Source organism: Eptesicus fuscus, chromosome 7, assembly GCF_027574615.1.
Source record: "Eptesicus fuscus isolate TK198812 chromosome 7, DD_ASM_mEF_20220401, whole genome shotgun sequence".
In the NCBI taxonomy this organism is placed as follows: domain Eukaryota; kingdom Metazoa; phylum Chordata; class Mammalia; order Chiroptera; family Vespertilionidae; genus Eptesicus; species Eptesicus fuscus.
This window is the reverse complement of record NC_072479.1, coordinates 71,395,387-71,419,492: the sequence shown is the minus strand read 5'-3', so window position 1 is coordinate 71,419,492 and position 24,106 is coordinate 71,395,387. Positions and strand designations below refer to the sequence as shown.

Sequence of the window (24,106 nt, the reverse complement as noted above, 5' to 3'; positions counted from 1 at the left end):
TTGGAAGCAGTCCAAATGCCCATCAGTAGATGAGTGGATAAAAAAGCTGTGTTACATCTACCCAATTATTCAGGCGTAAAAAAAAGAAATCTGACTTTTTGTAACATCATGGGGTGGACCTGAAGAGTATACAACTCACCTTGATGGAAGGGGAATTGGACTTTTAATAGCACTTTTAAATAGCACATCTTGAAGTGAATGTTCTTCTTGTAGTCTACTCTGAATTAGCTGCAGCATCCTAAATATAACACAAACAATAGCTTACAAATACAGTAAGGTACACAAAGGAAGCCAACCCTTTTAAAATAATCATAATAATTAGATGACTAAGCTAAGCCATACATTTATTATTATAGGACTTTATTCTAATACTAGAGGCCCGGTACATGAAAATTCATGCACTGGGGGGTTCCCTCAGCTCGGCCTTCCCCCTCTCATAGTCAGCGAGCCCTCAGGGGATGTCCTACTGATGGCTTAGGCCCGCTCCCTAAGTGGGAGCGGGCCTAAGTCGAAGTCTGGCCTCCCTCTGCCGTAGGCAACTGGGCTGATCAGGGGAAGGCGATGCCCCCATCACGCCTCTGCTGCAGCCACTGGCAGCTGCCACAGCTGCCTGAGCCTCAGTCTGGCCCTGGCAGCGGCAGCTGCCATCGTGGCTTCCGGAAGGACATCCAAAAGACGTCTGCTTTAATTAGCATATTACCCTTTTATTAGTATAGATAAAGTATCAAGTTTTCTTTGGTCATTTTCCTTGAAAGCAGGAATAGTGAGGTAGGGTGGTTATAGGTCTAATAACTGGGCTCCACAATAAAACTGTCTGATTTCATCAATAATGGATGTGTAGTCTGAGTCACCAATAAGTAGCTTTTGCTCATCTGAATAACTAAATTCATGCATGCATGCAATAATTATAAAATTCTTACTTTTTGTCAGGCATTAAATAAAGTGTTAAAAATACAAAAGAAATTACACAAATAAGAGGCCACACAATAGATCTGATATACTTAAAAGTGGGCGATAACTGGAGTATAAAGCCAGAACACAAGTATCAATTTCTCATCTCAACCCAGGCCACTGTGCCATTTAATATCATCTGGTATCTCCTTTTTTGAAGAAACCTGAGCTTTATTCTATTCCAAGACCATTCTAAGCAAAGTAATATATTCTACCTGTAACTTTTACAAAGAATATCAACATATAAGGCAGAGAATTATAAAAAACAAAGTTACATTCGAGAACCCGAGCAGATTTTCTTTTTAAATATACCTAGCCACAAAGAATAAATTGGTTGCTTGAATATTTTTTGAACAAAATTTGTATGTTCACAATAACTTAAGAAATTATTCCAAAAAACAAAACCAAAAAAAAAAAGTTTTCCTCTAATATTTCTACCTTTGGGCCATATTATCTCCTATCATTTTTAGCAATAACTTTGTATCTTCAAAGTTATTTTACCTTTTTTAATTTAATTTTCACTGAGCATTGTTTCAATATTAAAATCTTGCAAGTAATCTATTCATCAATAATGATCCAATTAAGTATAGTTTATTCATAAAACGGACTGCTACATGTACTTAAAGGGGAAGTTGTACAAAATACCACGTTAGATGAAAAAAAGCAAGTTATTGAACAGACATGAAATGATCCCATTTGTATTAGAAAAAAATAACATAAATATGCAAACATATAGAACATTATATATGAACAGAAAATTTCTAGAAGGCTACACAAGAAATCTGGTTATTACCACTAGTCCAACTAGGTTTATGGAATGCTGAGGAGGCTTTTACTTTTACTTTGTATCCTTCCTGTCCAAACTGAATGTTAAACAATGGTCAAATATTGCTTTTAAAATTTTTTAAATAGTTAATAAAATTTTAAATGAAACCTAAAGTGTATTATGATCCAAAGTACATTAGAAATAGGATTAACATAACTTTCTTAAGATATGGTAAAATTTTTGAAAGTGTAAAGATTCTGCTAATATTTCATCCAGAGAAATGCCTAGACAAATATGCCAATCTATGAAGTCACAATAAACAAAATAGACAAAATGGGATCTAGATTTCTTTGGACCACAATATTTAGTTTACTTATTACCTCTGCCACTCTTTTTGCTGTGGAGATAGATCAAACATTACCTAAAATAAAGAAAAACATAATTACCAACATTGTCTATTTCTCTTGGCTTTTATATAATAATTTTTTTAATGTTCTTTGAACAAGAAACAAATTTATAGTGTTGTAAAAAACAAGTATTCATGTTTATATTGAATCTTCTATAAGTCAACCTAAAAAATTTAAATTATTTTCATTTAAAAATAATATAAAGAAATGTTATTAATCATTTAAATAATGCGAGCATAAAACTTTAATTAAAAAGGAAAAAAGAAAAAAAAAAACATACAGTTTAAGTGTAATATTCAAGCTTCCAAAGCCCATATTCTTGCTGGGATAATACCATGATGAGATCAACATTATTTTTAAATGAGCTAAAAAAGAGCACTGTAATTCTTAAATGTGTTAATCATTAAAGAATAATTCAAGAAATTTTATTCAGGCATTACCTTCATCAATTCAAAATCAGACTTGGCTACTTTTATAATTAGAGTGAAATATGCAAGCTTCTCATGGTTTGAGACAATATCCACAATTTAATTTTGCAACAAAAAGTCTACTTTTGATTTTCATAAAGGTAATTCACAATAAAGCATATTAATCCTACTTTTTAATTTATTAACATTATTAGTTATCCCTCCATAATCGGGCCCTAACCTACTACTCTCTCTTTACAAATACTTGCTTTTTAATAAAAGTGGAACAATCCCTCATTCTATCAAACAATTCTGCCTCTGTGCCTTTGGTTATTTAATTATATCAACCTGGAAAATCCTTCTCCTGTAATTTTGACCCTTACGTCTTTCTAAACTCTATAAATCATATACGCCAAGTTAAATTGTCCCATCTTTCTGATTTCAATAAATTTATTCTGATTTCTCCTCCTGCTAAACTTGTCTGCAGCATGATTCCCAACTCTTTCCACACCACTGCACACAAGGATAATGCTAATATCTGAAAATCACCATGCAACTTCTCCCCAGTTACCTTGTGAATAAAACGATTGGAAGTAGGGACAGAAAAAAAGGCGTGATCTGCACAAAATCTTAAAGGTAGAAAATATAATCACTATATTTTAAAACATAATGAGGACATTGAAAAGAAGATTGGTCCTTTTGGATCAAGATAATCTCCCAGAACTCAGAGGCAAAGTTCAAAATATATATTAAATGTGAGAATTAATAAAGATACTGAGAACCACTACACAAAATTCAACATCATATGATCATTTGAAACAGTGGTGAAAGCATTGCTCTGAATATCATTAAAGCAAACAAGCAAAAACACTTAAAAATTAAGATCAGCAAGGACCAAAAACAAAACAAAAATTAAAGGAGATACACCCTTGGATATAAAGAATAAATATTTTATTTCAAAAGTAAAAGAAAGAAAAAAAGCATACAAATTCTAAGAAAAGAGAAAACTATTAGAAAGCATTAACAAAAACATAAAATAAGAATAAAGTTATAAAACAGACATTAAAGGCTTATTAAAAATGCCAATAATGGTTATCTCAAGATTTTAGTATTAGATAAAACCTTTCCCCCCTAAATTTTTACAAAGAATATGGATTACTTTTGCATTAAGAAAATATATTTTAAAAACTAGCTGAAACAAAACCAAATAGAAAATATCAAAACTATTTTTTAAGGGACAATTTCTCAAAGCATATTATTTTAAAAAACATATGAATCAAACTTACTGGTTCATAAACTAGACCATCGGCAGATGCAACCATTGTTTCTGCTAAATCCAATACATCTGCTCCAATATCTGCATTTAAAAAAAATTAAAAGTTTTACATTCCATGCCAAGAGTCAAACTGTATCTGATATAAAGTAACAAATTAAGATGACTAACAGAAAACTCACTTTCCTATACCGCTTAAAGTTAAAACAATACCATTATATAGATTTGATAGAGATTAATAAAAAAATAATGCTTTTTCTACTTTTTACACAGTAAAAAAAATGACTCAGCATTTCATGGTAAAACATATAAACTTTATTGAAGAGCTTCGCAAAACTTGGAACCTAATCACAAGTACTAAATGGCTGCTACACAAACTATTAATTACAAGGATTATTTTTAGAGATTAAAATAAACCTTAAGGCAAAGCTACTGATGAATTTTTAAATATCAACAGAAATTTTATTTTGAAAAGGCTAAAATTCTAATGGTGTTCAAATACCTAAAATAAGGTAAAATAATATATTCAGCATTAACACTAGCTCATAATTTGGATACAAAGTATTTCTCTTAAAACCACTAATGTAAGGAAAAATAAATGGAAACGGAAAAGAAATCTAAGTATGTTCTGAGATAAAATCTCCCCAAAATTAATTTCCTTAATTGGGTACTACTATTTAACACTTTTAAAATTTTAATCTGAACTACTGAATTCTTGTCTCTACTTTTCAAGTGGTAATTTAAAAGACAACTTCCATGCAAAAGCATCCTCATTTTTTATTTTCTGGGAACTTGCATTTAAAAAAATTTTTTTTAATTTCTTTATTGATTACAGTGTTACATATGTGTCCTTATTCCCCCATTACCCCCCTTATCCCCCCTCATGCCCTCACCCCTCTGTTGTCTGTGTCCATTAGCTGGGCTTATATGCATGCATACAAGTCCTTTGATTGATCTCTCCCCCTTACCCCCACCCTCCCCTACTTTTCCTCTGAGGTTTAATGGTGTGATCGATGTTTCTCCTCATTTTTTAAGAGCACTACTGATTCAAACATTACCTAAAATACATATTAACTTTTTTTTTTTACTTCTACCAATATAATCAAGTAAAAAGTAAAGTCAGTGAAGAAAACAGAAATCACTATTAACTTAAAATACTTGGATCTGTATTTTAATATGCAAGAGTAAAAGTAAAGGGTGGTAAGTTAAAAGAGTGAAACAGGATATTCTTGAGGAACATTGGTATAAAAACTGGTAGTCCACATAAGAAAGAAATAAAGGATGTACCTAAATTAAAACTCTGATTCAGATAGATATCTCTCTCCCTCTCCCTTCCTTGTTCTAAAATCAATTAAAAAAACACACATATTTTAAAACTTGGATTCACAAAAATTTCCTATTTCTTTTAATTATATAAATGTGAAAGTTAAATCTCTTCTCTTTCTGGATAAGAAATTTGAAGAATATAATTTGGGGAGAAAAACAACATACATTATTAAATAGCACTGCAACAGCATGTTAAGACATCATAAAAGAAAAATAAAGTTAAAAGACAATGAGTGGTTTTTACTCTTTACTAGCAATTGTTTAAACAACTATATGTACTTACACTGACACTTCATGGCAACAGTAATATCTATATTGATTCTCAATTTGCTAAAAGACAAAAAGGAAACTTTAGTACCTACCAAGTAATCAACAAAACATGAGAAATATAAATCAATTTTATGAAAAACTCGGATTTCAAAAATATGTCGATTAGAACTTGGATAGTATTTTTTATGACCAAAGCAAGTCACTTTAAAAGTTAAAATTCCATTTTGCAATTATTCCAAAAGACTTTCTGATTTCACAGGTTTTTAATATAGTACCCTGCAATTTAATTTTACTAAATTAAGTAACTCCAAGAAACTCAGAAAAATAAGTTTTAACCTTTTGCACTCGGATGTCAAGTGTGACTCGACACGGTTAGCATAGGTAGCAGGAATTGAGAAAAAAGCAAGCGAGTGCAAAGGGTTAAACTTTGTTTACATAAACCTTATGTAGAATATTCCTTTAAAACTTTTAAAATCAAGAGTTAGGAATTGCAAGTCTTTCTCCTCTATTTATCAAATAAATATTATACATCAGGCATTATGCCTGACTCCTTACAAATATTATCTCCTTTATTCTTTATCATGGACATGTAAATTGGGTAGCTTCACAGTTCTGTAGATAAGACAATGGTGTTCAGGACAGTATAAATGCCTGGCTTAAGATCACATACCCACTGAATTGGCATATGAAAAACTAGGTCTGTGTGACTTGATAAATGCAACCAAATTGCCAGAAAAAGCCTCTCATGCTTCACGTTTTGCATGGTCTTCCTAAAAGGTTCAACTAATGCTTTATTTCCAAATGATGAATTCAAATTGAATTAATTTTTAAATATTAGAATCAATTAAGCACATGAATAACAGAAAGAGTACCGTCAATATCAGTTTTCACCATGAATAACAGAATGAGTACCATCAATATCTGTTTTCCCTGGGCTATCAAAACTTTTTTCACTCTAATAATTTGAATCTGGTTTCAATAGGAATTTTTAGAGCTTCAAAAGATTTTTCAATAAATTTTTAGAGCTTCACAGTCTTCAAGTTGTCTAGATTCAAGCAGTGCTCTAATAACCCTGAGGTTTAGGCACAAGAGATATTGTAGGAACCAGAGATGACCAATTAGACAAGCTTCTGTGGTGAGCTATATAAGACTCCATTTGAAAAAAATAAAGTGCTTCATTGGTGCTAAAAATAAACAAAATAAGAAAAATAACAAATCTCTTAAAAATCTACGTTATCAAGAATAATACACAAGGTATAGATAAAGAAGCTGAGGCCCAAAAGAAGTCAGTTGTGTGACTTACCCAAGGTTACACAGCAATTTATAAATGTTTTACTTCTCACTAGTGTCATGAGAAGGTACTATAATTATTATCCCCATTTAATAGAAAAAGTAACTGAAGCACATGCATATACAGATTTAGTAACTTCCATAGCTAGTAAATGCAGAACTGGGATTGAAATTGAGAAGTAAATGTCTCTCCTATCCAGTACAATCTTTATAATATAAATCTGTTATCTTCAATCAATTAAAATCCAAATACCACAAATAAAATAAGGTATACTTTGTCTCCTTATTAAGGTACTATATTTTCAAAGTTTTAAGTGATATTATTTACATTAAAGTTTAATTTAGATGTAATTTATAAAAATCAAGTTACAAGCATAAATAATGTATATTTAAACAATATATTTTCCAAATTACACAGATCAGTATCTATTTCAAATTCTAAAGAGTAAACAATTTTAAAACATTAAATAATTCCTACCAGTTCAACACATTAAAATGAAAACATATTATATTCTCCTAACCTTTTTATACAGTGCATATTAAATCAGAGAACCTCCCTTTTATAATTTAACCAGTATTCAAATTATTCTAAAACGATTCTAATGAATTATGAGAATTTATCAGAACTATTTCTTCAGAACTAAAATAAGCCAAATATAAAAGACATTTTTTAAAAAGGTATGTTATCTTTAAAACAATTTGAATCTAAAGGTATTTCAAGAAAAAAAAAAGTTACCTAGAAAAATCCTTGTCTACTTCATATTCATACTTCATCCATGTATCCTGATATACTGAAAATTCCATTATGGTTAATAAAGCCATAGTGGTAAATGCTATTAGAGAAACTGAGAAATCAAACAAAAAAGAGTAAGAGAATTAAAACAATTTTGTAAAACAATAGGAACTACTTTAAGTGAAATTAAATATATCAAAGAATGTCTTAATGCTTGTCATGTGAATTATTACAATAAAAAGTTTTTCTTAAAATGTCCAGTATAGATTTTTTTCTAAAACAGCTCAAAAAATATTTAACAAACACAAAAGTTAACTCAAATATTTGTATTATTGAGAAAGCATTTTATTTCTTCAATATTACAAGACAACATACTTTTACTTTCTTACACGTAGCAGTGTCACAGACATAATAAATATTTTACAATACAAATTTGAAAATAGTCCCCTCATAATTAAAAATGGATCCATGCCTGCAGCCCAATTAAAAAAAAATAACATACATCTCAAATCTCTCATAACACTCTCAAGTACTTTGGAATCTCCTAAACATACTACTTCATTTATAAAAGCAACTCAAAGGTGAGAAAAAGGAAAGAACTATCATATACTATGACAAAACACACTTAAAATTTATTGTGCCACAAGAACTTGCACTATTTTTGTTAACAAAAGTTAATCACAAGAGATAGAAATAGCAAGCAACTTAGTACCCATTTACAAAATGAAACATATTATCTTATTAGCTCTTCAGAGGGAAAGAAATAATAGTAAATACTGTTATAGTTCCATATTTTTCTTACATATTCCATTTTTTATTTAACAAATACTTCTATCTGAACCAGGTACTATTCTAAGCATTTTATAAATATTAACTTATTTAATCACTACAGCAACCCTACTATGTAAATACTGATATCATCCCCATTTCATGGATGAAGAAACTAAAGCAGAGGCCAGAGGCGTATGATTAACTTCCTCAAAGTCATTTAGTTAGGAAGGGAGGAAGGGGGATTTAAATCCATACATCTGGTTCAAAATCCAAGCTCTTAACTATTACCCTATGCCAGTGGTCGGCAAACTCATTAGTCAACAGAGCGGCAAACCGCGGCTCGCGAGCCGCATGTGTCTCACGAGCCGCATGTGTCTCACGAGCCGCGGTTTGCTGACCACTGCCCTATGCTGCCTCTCTCCAGTAATGTGAAATTTAAGAATTTTTATTATAATGTATAAATTGATTTATTCTTAACCAAAAAGGCACTGAGGCAGTTTCACACCATTAAATAACTTCTTCCAAGTTAAATTATATTTGTATATAATCATCCTATTAATATAATTATACATAACTCAATAGCAAAAAAGCAGTAAAATTGGATTAACTTATTCCATAATGTTTTAATGAATACTGCTACATGCTCGGACTACACTGAGTTAGATGCCAAAGAGAATATCTATAATAATAAAAGCGTAATATGCTAATTAGACTGGACAGCCAAACGACCTTCCGGACATCATTCTGTACATCCTTCCAGACGAAGCCACAGTGGCGGGGGCAGAGGCAGAGGTGGTTAGGGGCAATCAGGCAGACAGGCAGAGTGGTTAGGGGTGATCCGGCAGGCAGAGGCAGTTAGGGGCGATCAGGCAGGCAGGTAAGCAGTTAGGGGTGATCAGGCAGGCAGGCAGGCAGGCAGGCGAGTGATAAGGGGCTATCAGGCAGGCAGGTGAGTGGTTAGGGGCAATCAGGCAGGCATGCAGGCCAGTGGTTAGGAGCCAGCAGTGACGGATTGCGAGAGGGATGTCTGCCTGCTGGTTTAGGCCTGATCCCGCAGGGATCCCGACTGCCGGTTTAGGGATCCCTGTGGGATCGGGCCTAAACTGCCATTCGGACATCCACTGAGAGGTCCTGGACTGCGAGAGGGTGCAGGCCAGGCTGAGGGACCCATATGCCTCCCCCGTGCTCGAATTTCGTGCACCGGGCCACTAGTATCCTATCTAATAAAAAGGGAATATGCTAATTGACCATCACTGTCACAAAAGATGGCTGCACCCACAGCTGAGGCCAAGTTCCCATAAGGAGCCTTAACAAGCAATCAGCAGGGACCTGAGGCTACGCCCTCCCCCGCCCCTGTGGGGCTTGACAGGGGACCTCAGGCCGTGTCCCCCACCTGGCAGGGCTTGACAGGGGATCTCAGGCCTCGCCCACCACCCGGCAGGGCTTGACAGGGGACCTCAAGGTGAGCTTCCCGTCCCGGTACTGGGCTAGGGGATCTCAGACTGCTCCCCCCACCCAGCACCAGGCCGGGGGACCTGAGGCCGTGCCCCCTGCCTGGCGGGGCTTGACAGGGGACCTCAGGCCATGCTCCTCAACCAGCGGGGCTTGACAGGAGTCCTCAGGGTGCACCCCCAGTGCTGGGTCGGGGGAACTCAGGCTGTGCCTCCCACCCAGCGGGGTTTGACGGGGGACCTAAGGCTTCACCCCTCTGCCAGTGGGGCTTGACGGGGGACCTGAGGCTGTGCCCCCCTCCCGGTGTCGGGCCAGGGGACCTGAGGCTGCGCCCCCCCGCGCCTGGCAGGGCTTGACGGGGGACCTCAGGCCATGCCCCCACCTGGTGGGGCTTGATGGAGGACCACAAGGCACGCCCCCAGCCCCAGTCTGGGCTGGGGGACCTCAGGCCACACCCCCCGTCCTGGCGCCGGGCCAGGGGACCTGAGGCTACGTCCCCTGCCCAGCGGGGCTTGACAAGGGTGGGACTGGCTGGGTCTGGATCTAGCCCAATGGGGCGGGGGCGCCGGCCGGGTCTGGGTCTCACATGATTTTGAGGCGCATGTGGGTGGGTGGAGACTTGACTCTGGGTCCCGAGGTGCGTCCCAGACTCTGACAGGAGGAAGGTTTTCATATACATTTTACTAATTTTCTTTCATCTCTGACACTTCTATTATAGAGAAAGGGCAAATAGCAATATTGAATTATTTCATCTAATTAATCTCCTTTTAATGTGCACGAATTTCGTGCACCGGGCCACTAGTCCTATATAATAAAGGGTAATATGCAAATTAACCTTCACACCCTCACAAGATGGCTGCCTACAACCAGGCCGGCAGGGGGTTAGTGAGGGACGACCAAACGACTGAACAGCAGGCTGTGGGCGGTGACCAGGCTGGTGGGGGCCATGAGGGGCAACCAGGCCGGCAGGTGGGGCAGTTGGGGGTGATTAGGCTGGCCGGGGGCGCAGTGAGGGGCAACTAGTCTGGCAGGGTGGGTAATTGGGGGTGACCAGGCTGCAAGGGGGGGTCAGTTGGGGGTGACCAGGCCGGCAGGGAGGGGGGCAGTTGGGGGCGACCTGGCTGGCAGCGGGGGAAGTTAGGGGTGACCAGGCTGGCAGAGGGGCAGATAGGAGCGATCAGGCCGGCACGCAGAGGCAGTGAGGGGCAATCAGGCCGGCAGGGGGCAGTTAGGGGCAACCAGACAGGTGAGCGATTAGGAGCCAGCGGTCCAGGATTGTAAGAGGAATGTCTGACTGCCGGTTTAGGCCTGATCCCCCAAGGGGTCCCGGATTGGAGAGGGTGCAGGCTGGGCTGAGGGGACCCCCCCCCCCGTGCACGAATTTCATGCACCGGGCCTCTAGTGTATAATAAAATTACAGCAAAACAGCATCACATAAGGACAGACCAGTTACAAAGTTATTATAGGTTGATGAGTTCTTCCTCATGGCTCTATTTCTGTATGTTGTTAAATGGATCACTCAGAAATTGCATTTAGTGTAGGAGTTTTAATTTGAATTGATACTCACCTGTCCCCCCACTGGCTGAAGTCTCTACATAGCTCTCAGGGACCTTTGGAAAGGCATCCAACTCTTTCACCAAACTTAAGGTTTTTTTTCGATTCAGTCGCCTCATCTTCAGGAAAACCTTCTCCTTTCATATAGTCATGCTAAGAAATAAACAATGAATAAATGTATCCTCAAAAAAGATAAAAAGGTTTATTTTCTTTTTTTAACTGATAAATGTCCTTGGAAGAACTTAATATTCTCATTCCTCCTTGAAAAAAAAAAAAAAAAACAACTTAACATTTATTCACATCTTTACTTTTTTCCATTCCCACCCTGACAAACACAAACACATAAAGTAGGGCAAAAAAAAAAAAAAAAAAAGGAAAATAGTCAATCATATTTGTAATATTTAAATATACAAATCAAAATACATATTTCTCCTATTAAGTTTACACATATAGGATATCCCAAAAATATGATATGTATACACACTTTAACAGCTGATAACTCACTTAATTTTCACTCCTTTTCAGGTTCAACTGATTTGAAATAAGGGATGAAGCCAGACTAGGCTTTGAACAAAGAAAATTTATCCTAAAGTGCCACTTGACTTTTTTTTATGGTGATACATAAAAGATAAAGTTTACGGCATAAAACCAGCAACAGTGGCCAAATTGAGGGCACACAAATACTGAAATAAATTATTCTAGAGGTTTGTGATTCCATTGCTTCGAGTTATCAGCAGTGCCTGGACCAGAGCAATTATCAGCTTGAAAACAGTCATTAACAACAACAAAATTCATTTTTGTGGATTCTTTCAAATTTTGAAAATGAACTGTATGTTAATAAACACTGGCTTTATAATCATTCAATGTGAGTATACATTTGGGGGGGACATCCTGTGTAGAAAAAATAATACATTCTCACTAGTAAATGACAATGAAGTAAATTAGGCATGCTCATACATTGCTAATGGGACAATAACTATATACCATTCCCCTTTTGACTAAATTCCATTTTTAGAAATGTATCTTAAGGCAACAATCTGAATTATGCACAAAACTTGGATCTTAGGGATATTTCTCATATTGTTATTTATGACTATTGAAGATAGAAACAAACTTGTGGTATGCAATATATACACAAAAATGTTAAAAAGTAGATCATGGGAGGATTTTAATTATTTTATTTACAAAATGTAATTTTTATGACTGACTTATAGAAATAATATAGGTGATACTATAAAGCATTACCAGAAATCAGAGCTATATTAATAAACACTTAACTGAGAATAAATCAAATGGTTACAGAAGCTATTAAAAGGAAAAGAATGTCTCTAGAAAAAAAAAAAGCAGAAAGATTTATCTAAAGTCTAATGGCTGGGGTTAATATAGAAAGAATAAGCCACAGAAAGAGCATTCATAGAGGAAAAGGAGAGTCAGAGAAATAAAAAGTGGCAGCAATCATGAATATTGTCCAAGAGAGCAGGGCTAAACGGGGACACTACTAATTGGTCCAGTAGGGCACTACTGCCCTAGAGTGAAGCTGGATGCCTGTACTAGTATAGGGTGATTTCATTTGCATTAGAAACATCCAACTAACTCCCCTTGCTGATTCCATGCTCACAAAGTGGCCTTCGGATTATAATTATGATTCTCGTGTATATGGCTTTTCTAAGAAAGAAAAAAAGAGCATGTAGACAAAATAGATGACATTTTCTAATTCCCAGTAAAGTTATAAAACTGGTATTCTCATTTGTAAATTAAGCTTCTGAGTGTTTGTTAGGCATAAACCAGGCTCCTAAAATGGTTCAACTGAGAGAGTAATTAAATTTATTTTCTGGACCTGCTTAGTAGTAACTGCACCAAGACGGATCTTCCTTTAATCTTTCAATTCCTATTCATTTCTCCTACTGAAGTTAAATGTTAAATATGTTCAATCTTCTTATCTTTAAAACTCTCCACTAAAGCTCAAGTCCAAATCCAACTATTGATCTCTGTCTGTATACCTATAGGCAAACTTAAAAGAGTAAGTTGTGGCCCTATCCGGTTTGGCTCAGTAGATAGAGCGTCCGCCTGTGGACCAAAGTCCCAGGTTCAATTCCAGTTGCAGGCTCCTCCCAGGTTTGGTGCTGGTCAGGGCACGTGCAGGAGGCAACCAATCAATGTGTTTCTCTCAGATGGATATTTCTCTCAGTCTTTCCCTCTCTCTTCCACTCTCTCTAAAAATCAATGGAAAAATATCCTGGGAGAGGATTAACAAAACAAAAGAGTAAGTTGTCCCCATTCATCTACTGTGACTACTTCTCAGCACAGGCTCATTTAAGTAAATTTCTCTCAGCAAGGTCACTAACAACTTCCTTAGTACTAAATTCAATGGACATGTGCAGTCTTTACCTAATTTTGCCTATGAGAAGAAAACCGCCCCTTTTTCTTCTTGAAACACTCTTCCTTGGCATAATTGATAGTATACTCCTGATTTTCATTCTACCTCTAAGACTACTTTGGCTTACTTTGCAGATTCTTCTGCCTCCCAATTCTATACTAGGCCTTCCTCCCAACCTTCACACTTTCCCCAAGCAATCTCCCATCCCTTCATTTTCCATCTACATGATTCCCCTCAAATCTTTATTCCCAGTCCAAAGCTCTCTGCAGACATGTATTATCCTGTTGCCTCTATTACATTTTCATGGGGGCATTCCAAATACATTTCAGACTCAACAAGTCCAAAAATGAATACTTCACTTTACCAAACTTGTTTCTCCTGTGTCCCTACCATAATTAATGACACCCTGTACCCCAAAACACAAGGCAATAACACACGACAGAAACATGAGTTACATTCTTAAACTTAAGTTCTTCCTAAATTTCTTTCAAATCTGTCCTCTCTTTTTCAGGCTCACTGAGAAGTTCCTTACTAGCACCTTGGTCGCAATGGCCACAATCTATCGCTGCATTGCCTCAATGTTTACTCATCAATCTTTCAATTCACTCTCCATACTACAACCAATAATCTTTTTAATACATAAAAGTGACTATATGCATTTTCTTTTAATGTAGAGGTTCATACCCATTACATTTGAAAAGTTTGGATTCTATCCTAACAAGGTTTAAAAAGCCCTCAAAAACCAGGTCCTGCCCAGCCAGTATGCCTCAGTGGTTGAGTATTGACACATGCAACAGGAGGTCACCAGTTTAATTCCTGGTCAGGGAACATGCCCAGGTTGCAGGCTCGTCCCCAGCAGGAAGCCTGCAAGAGGCAGCAGTTCCATGTGATGTTTCTCTCTCATTGATATTTAGATCTCTCCCTCTCCCTTCCTCTTTCTATAATCAATAAAAACTTAAGACAAACAACAACAAAAAACAGGTCCTGCTTATCTCTTCAAACCCAATCCATCAATGTCTAAATTCTAGCCAAACCAAATCACTTTCTAGTCCTTTAACATGTTCTTTCTGCCAGATATAGCCTTTCTCCCTCTCCCCCACCTCTATATTTGGCTAACTCCCACTTACTCTTTAAGTCTCAGTCTAGACATCTCTCTTTTGAAGGCGGGAAAAACCCTATGACCGCATACATAGTATTAGTTATAGTACGTGCTCCAAGAACACTGTTTCTTATTGCCTGTTTAATTTTCTGTTTTTGCCATTATAATATTACAGCAGGAACCATGTCAACCTATCTTTCTATCTCCAGTACCTGGCACAGCAAGTACTTGATAAACATTTGTGGAAGGAAAAAAATAAGGAAGGTAGGAAATTTCCCCAGAAACACCCATGACTGCATAGCTTTCCAATAGAAACAAGCTATCATTTTATATAAGTAAATATATATATATATATATATACATATATATATATATATACATATATATATATATATATATATACACATATATATATATATATTCCACAAAGAGAAGGAGTTTTCTGTTTTATTCACTACAGTATATCACAAGCACCTAGAACAGTGATTGACACATAGCAGGTAGCATTATTGGGCAAATGAATAAAACTGTAAATATTAGTTCGTATACTTTTACAAGCTTTATAAATGCTTTCTTTAAATTATCCTATCTAATAAAAGAGTAATATGCAAATTGACCATCACTCCAAGACACAAGATGGCCGCCCCCATGTGGTCAAAGATGGCTGCCCCCATGTGGACACAAGATGGCCTGCAGGGGAGGGCAGTTGTGGGCAGTTAGGGGTGACCAGGCCAGCAAAGGAGGGCAGTTTGGGGTGACCAGGCCGGCAAAGGAAAGCAGTTGGGGGAGACCAGGCCAGCAAGGGAGGGCAGTTGGGTGGGAACCCAGGCCTGCAGGGGAGGGCAGTTGGGGGGGACCAGGTCAGCAGGGTAGGGCAGTTGGGGGGGACCAGGCCTGCAGGGGAGGGCAGTTGGGGGGGGACAAGGCCTGCAGGGGAAGGCAGTTGTGGGCGATCAGGCCAGCAGGGAGGGCAGTTAGGGGTGACCAGGCCAGCAGGGGAGGGCAGTTGGGGGGGAGCAGGCCTGCAGGTGGGATCGGGCCTAAACGGTGAGATCGGGCCTAAACAGGGGGTTGAACATCCCTCAAGGGGTCCCAGATTTGAGAGGGTGCAGGCTGGGCTGAGGGACAACCCCCCCCCTCCCATGCACGAATTCCGTGCACCGGGCCTCTAGTATGTAATATAAAGATATGCAAAAGTTAGTTTTACAAAGCCTCTTAACAATTCATATAGCCTGTTCAGCACTCCTCCCTTAAAAGTCTAGCTAGTCTATCCCACTTTGCTGCTTCTCAGTCTTTAGCTTCTTCCATTCCTATTTTCCATGATTACTATTCTGCTACTCCTGCCCCATCCCTGTTAATTCAGCACCAACCTACATCCAAGAAACTCATTGCATCTCCAGTACTTGCCACTCTATTCTACAGAGCCACTGTTCTTTTTTTTTCCCCACTGATTTCAGAAAGGAAGTGGGGAAGAGAGATAGAAACATCAACGATGAGAGAATCATCCATCACCTCCTGTACACCCCTACTGGGAATAGAGCCTGCAAAAACCGTGAGTTGACACTCAACCACAGAACCACACTGGCAGGGCACCACTGTTCTGATATGAACAAGTTATCCATAACTCCTAGTTTTACTAAAAACAATCCTTCTACTGTCTCTCAATATGAAAACCTGACCATCAACTGGTGGTAATTCCTTTATTTTTTATAAATATATTTTATTTTTTTACAGAGAGGAAGAGAGAGGGATAGAAAGTTAGAAACATCGATGAGAGAGAAACATCAATCAGCTGCCTCTTGCACACCCCCTGCTGGGGATGTGCCCGCAACCAAGGTACATGCCCTTGACCGGAATCGAACCTGGGACCCTTGAGTCCGCAGGCCGACGCTCTATCCACTGAGCCAAACCGGTTTCGGCTGGTGGTAATTCCTTTAAATCCTTACTTTATTTCTGAGACTCAAAGGGTAAAAAATTAGCATGTCTCATCATGATTTCTCAACCACCTCTTCCTTTTCAAGTCTATAGTCTAATAAACTCATATACTACATAGAATTATAGCCTAATTTTCATATTATGTGCTAGATATTATGAGAAGGACTTTATATATTAATTCAATCCTCTAAGCGACTCTATGAAGTAGATACTATTTTTATCTCATTTATATTGAGGATATTGAGGCACAGAAAAGTCAAGTAATTTTGGTAAGTCCATTCAACAGGTGGGAGAACCTAGATTTGATCCCAAGCAGCCTGACTCCAGAGTTCACGCTCTAAAACATAGTGTACACTCTCACTTTAGTACTTATTATTGTTTTCTCCATCTGGATATATTTATAATTTTCAGGGGGGGATAAAGGGTGATAGAAGGAGACTTGACTTAGGGTAGCAAACACATAATAAAATATACAGATGATGTATTATTGAGCTGCACACCTGAAACAAATATAATTTAATTAACCAATGTCAACCAATACATTCAATATTCAAAGTAAAAAAAAATTTTTTTTAAAAGAAAAAAATTTCCTTAATGACTTCAGCATCTGGATCTCTTAATTTGTTTCTCTTCTTCCCCATTCCATCACCATCCTTTGGAACTCACAACCTGATGACCCTCAACCTATGGTAGTCATTCACAATTAGAACCCTTTTACCATGTAAACCTAACAGGTCTTCTCCAGCGACCTCCATCTTAATTCTACCCAAAGCCTCACACAAGCAGGGCCATGTTTTGGCTCCTCTTAATTTTTTAAACCGCTCCACCTCTAAAATCCAAGAGACTTATTTTCCTCTCTAAGCATAACCAATTATCCTTCCAGCTCCTTAACTGTCTGACTAGGACAGAATCTGCTCTTCATTTTCCCTGTGTTTTCAATCTCTTGGACTCCTCTGCTATTTTCTATTGCTCCCATTCCCACTCTGTTTGTCTCATCATCCAGTGTAGTCAGACACTTTTTATGAGCTAACTTCTATTTTAAAAATAAAATGAAGAAGCGCTTCAGTAATTCAGGGGTCAGTCAGTAAGAAATTTAAGAAATTTTTTTTTTTAAAAAAAGGTCTTCTTCAGTCTGTATTTTGACTAAGTACCAAGGCAACATTTTGTGAGTAACCACAGAAGTTAGAAAACAAAAACTTAAAAATAACAAGAGCTAACACTTAATGTTAACTGTATGCCAGGTACTATTCTAAGTGCTTTGCATGTTTCAACTCATTCAATCCTCATCAATCACCACATGAGTTAGTTATTATTTATTCCCATTTTGCAGATAAGGAAACTAAGGCACAAAGAGTTTAATTTGCCTATCAAGACATTTAAGAGACAATAACAATACTGAAAAACTGTTAACTAGAATTAGTAGCAGGAAGAGACTGCCTAAAAGTAACCTCTATTAAAAATAAAATCACTATTTCTTCCAATTAAATCACTAACCCCCACAGAAAATAAATTCGTTTTTCCCCCTAATTCTTTTGTTGTGCCAGAGTAGGCCTGCTTTCCTGTGAGAGATCTTTCAAGCTTGATATATTTTTATGATCTGTACCCTCCAGCCATTGCAAATACTCAGTTGAGTGGTAAACTTTATTCTCAAAAAGAAAGAAATTCCTTACCCACCCCCCCACCCACCCCCAAACCACAAATCATGGAGTTTCTTTTTCTCGTGTTTCCTCTAAGAGAGCTGGAATAATTGCATCAACTTCAAGATATCAATAAACGAGTTAAGTAAGCCAATATATATCCTGAATTCTTCAAGAAGTGAACAAGCTTGTGATTTCTATCTTTATAATGGCTATATACTAGAGTTCAAAGTATCAGGCTAAGCAATTACTTGAAGTACTTTAGTACAACTTCAAACACATGAATAAATCCTGCTTTTAACTGTATTTTAATTGTTTCTGAAAGCCAGTCTTGCAACATTTTAACAGATATTATGTAACTCTGCGTGGTCCCCAGGGCACTAAGTCCTAGATATTTTAACTTAAACGTATTTTCTCAAATGCTGATCTTTCAACTCTATATACCACCTTTACCCAAGGCTATTTATTCTCTACCACGAGTTGGCGAGTTACCTTCCCAGGGTTTCTTAGTCCGCGAAGGTTTTGAGAAAAGTAGGGACCTGCCTGGGACCTGTCTCTCCGGTAACATCTCACCCTGCCCTGCCCCTTTCTCATTTTTCCAAGCGCGGTGCGAAAGTCTCCTTCCAGGCGAGGCCAAGACCTCAGTCGTTCTTTTTTAAAAAGAGGGAGCAACCTGCTGCCAAGCATTTGGTATATTGTCGGAGCGGTGGTGGGGAGCCCGACCCCCGGGAGGATCGGGACAGGACCCGAACGGTCTTCACAACGCGGGACCCTCCGCGCCCGCGGACGGGAGGTGCCCCCGGGGCACCGGGCACCGTGCGAAGCAATGGGTTCGTGGCAGCCGCTATCGGGGAAGCACCCAAACTCCTTCAAGTTGCAAGGACAGCTCAGGGAAACCGAGCCGGGGACAGGGGAGCTCCCAGGCTAGCGCTGCCCAGGGTCCTGCCAGTAACGCCCCCGGGGGAAGTGGAGCGGCTCCCGGGTCCGGCCCGCCCTCCCGAGGAGAGCGATGAAGACAGGAAGCCAACTCCAGGACAGCCTCTCAGCCCCCTCAACGACATTCCTGCCCGGAACAGCTCTGGAACAACCGAGAGAACACAGCTCATAGGCAGGGTTTCGGCGTTTTACCTCGTATTTCGGTCCCTGCCGATCGCCATGTTTCACAGAAGCCCGGGTCGCTCGGGTTCCCGTTTGCCCAGAAATATCGCGAGAGCCAAGGCGACTCCCACCGCTGAGAACAGCGGAGGGAGACAATGCAGAGTTCTCGCGATACGTCCTTTGCTGACGAAGTGTGTTGTGAATCGAGAGGCGTGGTTAAGACGAGAGGGGCGTGACTTAAGCGAACAGAGGTTGCTGCTTATTTTAGGTATAACCACGTGGCCAGAAGGCGTCAGCTTTTCCAGGAAGGGTGTAGGTTTACCTTCTGACTGACCCTTAGAGACCACAGAAAGAATCTCTCTCAACTCCTGCTACTGTACTTCATTTCTGATGAAAGGCTTGGGCGCAGGATTTATCATTTGCAATCCTAATGCATATTACTCCATCTCTGCACCACGCCCCCTGTCTTTGCCTCCTTATTTCCTCCCATTGAGAATATTTAAACTTCATTTTCCAGACTTAAGGTAACGCTTTTAATTATTTGCTCAATGTTTTTGTCTTCCGGATAGTATGCTCCTTAAGAAAGCACATCTTTCTCACCCTTTTATTGCCAATACGTACTTTGCAGTCAAATATTTCTTGAGAAAGTACTTCATCTTTTCCTAACACTTCACAGTATAAGAGGTAATAGAAGGGACTTTGGAAAGAAAAGTGAAATGGGAACTATTTGAGAGTAAGCACATCTGTTATATTTTCCAGTCAAACATTGAGGTTTTGATTTTCTGATTGGCCAGAAAAGTCTTAAAAAGGCATGTTGACAACTAATACTTAAGAAGCATTGTTTTCCCAGTAAGTTCTGCTTTAAATGCTTTACTTGCCTTATCTCATTTAACGGTGTAAGGTTATACCATTATTTACTGATAGATCCTCCCTTCCCCCAACTGATGGACTGAGTATGACGTAAACTGCACCTGCGGCCTGGACATTCCTGAGCACCTAACCAGGCACCTTATATGGACTATACATTGAACCACCAATCAGCACCTGCCAAATACCCTAAGCCCTTGATTCCTAAGTACCTAAGTGCCTAATCATGTGCCTTATATGAAACCACCAATCAGTGTGTGCCGAGTACCCTAAGCCCCATCCCTTCCCATTCCTCCCCTCAAAAGGCGTGTTCCCTCTGCACCTGTTGCTACACCCCCTTGCGGGGCAGCCCAGCAGGGGTCCTTCTCCTCTAATAAAGCCATAGTCCTGGTTTTCGGCCCTCTGTCTCATCTTTCATTTGGTGCCGAAGTCTGGGAGAGGTGCATGGGAGTGTGCACCATCCTCGAACCTAGCCCCAAGCTTCTGACTCCTGCTCTGGCTCTGCTCAGTGGCATGGTTCTGAGTTGATTGGCCCACTCTGGACACCTCTCAAACCCTGCCGTACCAGGACATGTGGGGATCTCGTCGCTTTCTCACCGGTAGGCTTCAGGGACTTTCCCGACCCCAACCCCTGCATCGTTCCCTTGACCTGGATGGGCCTCAGAGTTTTCCTGTCTACTTGGCTACATGTTCTACGTTCTACAAAAGCCCAGGTACCTGGCTGGGAAACTCTGTTCTATTCCACGGGAAAGGTCTCGGGTGACGACCTTGGAACCTTTTCTCATCTCTCTCTCTCTCTACAGGTTGGCTGAGGAAAAGGGAAGACATTCCTTCTTTCCTCCCCAACTTCCCGGTGGCCCTTCCCTCCGGTCATGGGGACCTCTCAGTCCAAACCCCCTCTACACACCCTTAGGGTGTCTCCTCGCCAATCTCTCGACCCTTGGTCTTTCTGGCTACATCAAACCAAAGAAGCTCTACCTGGCCACAATATAAACTCGACAATGTCTCTCAGTAGCCTGAAAACAGCACTTTCGATTCCAATATCCTCCAAGACCTAGATAATTTTTGCCACCGGACAGGGAAGCCTCAGAGATCCCTATGAACAGGCTTCCCCCCCCCCCCCCGCACCCACCCACCCTCCTGCTCTCACGCCTCGCTTTACTCCTCATGTTCCACCCATCAGATCCTCCTCGCAAAGTCCTCTTTGCCCTCTCAAACCTGTCTTCAGCCCCTTTCTTTGTCTTCTGACTGCTCTTTCGACCCAGCAGATCCCTGTGTCTCACTCCCACCACCTCCTTATAACCCTGCCATGAAAACTTCACCCCACACTCTACCTCTGAGAATTTTAACCACCCACCTTCCCCTGTGCTCTCTGCCTAATCTCTGCCCCTGTGACCACCAGCAACCGAATTCACAGGTGGCTGGCCATTCCCTTCTCACTTTCTGATCTTCCTGAGAGCCCAAATCCTGAGAACGTGAGCTCCAAAACAGCCTTTCCCATCTAACACTCATTCTCAGGCCACCCAAAGACTGCCTTCCGCAACAGCCCCTTCTATTCCCACGTCCATTCTACCCCTGAGGGAGGCAGCAGGAACTGAGGGCATAGTCTGAGTCCACATCCCATTCTCTATGTCCAGCCTCACAGATTGAGAGGCATCTCAGGTTTCTTTTTCCACTGACCTGACCACCTTTACTCCCCGACATATGCTGCAAACTTCAAAAAAATAGATACAGGTCCACAAACCCCTCAAAAAGACCTCGTTAACCTGACCTTTAAGGTCTTTAATAATAGAGACAAGGAGACCCAAATCCAAAATCAAAGGTGAAATCAGGCCAAGGCTGAGGCCCAGTAGGAGGCCTTCCAGCTCCTAGCCACCGCTTTCAAACCCCGAACGAAGTGCCAATCCTCCAACAGTGGGTAAGTCAGGGGCTAAGCTCCTCCGGGCCCATGCTTCAAATGCAGCAAGGAAGGACACTGAGCCAAGTCCTGCTCAAACCCGAGACCCCCGCCTGGACCCTGCCCAAGGTGTGGAAAGGAAGACCACTGGAAATCAGACTGTAGTCTGGCCCCTCATGTTCAGGCCTCAGCCAGTCCAGCATGGCCGCCCTCTAGATCCGGTTTGGAGCTCCCAGACTGCCTGGGACTGGCCACCGAAGAAGCTGCCCAGGCCCTGACAGGGCCCCACAGACTTACATCACCAGGACAGAGCCTCAGGGAACGACTGTGGTGGCAGGTAAGCCGATCTCCTTTTTAATTGACACTGGGGCCACTTATTCTGCCCTCTCTGAATTCGCTGGGACCCTTGTCCACTCCTCAGTCTCTATTTGGGGGTTGACGGATTAGTCTCACAGCCATTAGCCACCTCACGTCTACACTGCATCTTACTAAATTCCCCCATTCACTCTTTTCTCATTCTACCTTGGTGCCCGGCCAGGGCTACCATGCATCCCCTCATAAAACCCAGTTGTCCCAAACCACAGTCACCTACCTCAGTTTCACTCTCTCACCCCACAAGGCCGAGCCATTCCTTGGACTGTAAACACCTTATCTCCTTATCTCCTCTATGATCATTATCTCTAGGAAAAATGCAGCGGTTTGGGATTCAAGCGGCTAGAGGCCTGGGAACAGGCTTGGGGCCTACTCCCTCCTCCCCCTGCCTTTTCTCCAGCCTCATCTTCCACTGCTCCTTTCCTTCCCTTTCTCTTTTCCCTTGGATAACAGCCCATTCTAGTATTCCTTCCCATTTTCACTGCAACACAATCTCAATCACTCATCTGTCACCCCTTATTGGTAGCGCCATGGTGACTACCCTCTCAGCTTGGAGTGAGGAACTAGAAAAAGGAATCTCATACCCTTTAGTCCACCTCTTCTCCTTACACCTTTCAGCTTGTCTCCATGATCAGGGGTTTTTCTTCCTCTGTGGGGAAAACACATACATCTGTCTCCCCATCAGCTGGACAGGAACCTGTACTCTCATCTATCTCTCACCCAATGTAGATGCAGCCCCCAATGATCAGTCTTTACCTGTCCCCATAACCCATCATATCTGACACAAAAGGGCAGTCCAGATAATCCCTCTCCTCCTAACCCTCAGCATCACAGCAGGGGTTGGAACTGCCATAGGGAGCTTAACCACTGCTCATCCTATTTTGAAACCCTGTCTCAGGACCTACAAGAAACATGTGGGCCGAAACCGGTTTGGCTCAGTGGATGGAGCGTCGGCCTGCGGACTCAAGGGTCCCGGGTTCGATTCCGGTCAAGGGCATGTACCTTGGTTGCAGGCACATCCCCAGTAGGGTGTGTGCAAGAGGCAGCTGATCGATGTTTCTCTCTCATTGATGTTTCTAACTCTCTATCCCTCTCTCTTCCTCTCTGTAAAAAAATCAATAAAATATATTAAAAAAAAAAAAAAAGAAAGAAACATGTGGATGCCCAGCAAGGGGCAAAACTGAGAAAGCAAGAACCTCACTCCCACGGTAACCTATTCTCCCCTTTCATATTACTAATGAGGCAACTGAGACCCCTACTCTTTCCCCCCTAAAAATAACATCTAGGTCTCAGTTGTCTTTCAGCTCCAGGCCCAGAAGAGCAGCAAAACCAGACAAGTGATGCTGTGGCAGCCTCAGGACCAGCTTTTACCTCCCAAGTGACTCAACAGGATTGCTCTCAAGACTTCACCAACCAGTCTCATGCTGCTGAACCCCTCGTCCATCACGGAAAACACTACCTGTTTTTCACTCACTTACCCCATGGCTCCTCCCACTATTAGGCCCACTGGTATTTATTCTTTTAATTTTGCTCTTTGGCCCCTGTCTCATGTGCTGTTTCACTAGTTTCTTGCAGAACAGAATGCAGGCGTTCGCCAACCAGAAGGTGGGAGAGATCTATCTGG

At 40.4% G+C, this 24,106-nt stretch overlaps 1 protein-coding gene across 1 annotated transcript in view; it reads right to left on the bottom strand.

Moving 5' to 3' along the window:
* The window catches only part of ERGIC2 (ERGIC and golgi 2), a 37,084-nt gene extending 17,600 nt beyond the window's left edge, over positions 1–19,484 (bottom strand). The window contains exons 1-7 of the mRNA XM_028144114.2: positions 19,377–19,484; positions 11,214–11,353; positions 7,427–7,535; positions 5,414–5,460; positions 3,818–3,888; positions 2,098–2,138; positions 140–238 (exon numbers count right to left, since the gene is read on the bottom strand). Coding sequence (XP_027999915.1) covers positions 140–238; positions 2,098–2,138; positions 3,818–3,888; positions 5,414–5,460; positions 7,427–7,535; positions 11,214–11,319 — 473 coding nt within the window. The 5' untranslated portion in view covers positions 11,320–11,353; positions 19,377–19,484. The remainder of the gene's footprint in view (positions 1–139; positions 239–2,097; positions 2,139–3,817; positions 3,889–5,413; positions 5,461–7,426; positions 7,536–11,213; positions 11,354–19,376) is intronic.
* Between the last annotated feature and the right edge of the window lie 4,622 nt (positions 19,485–24,106).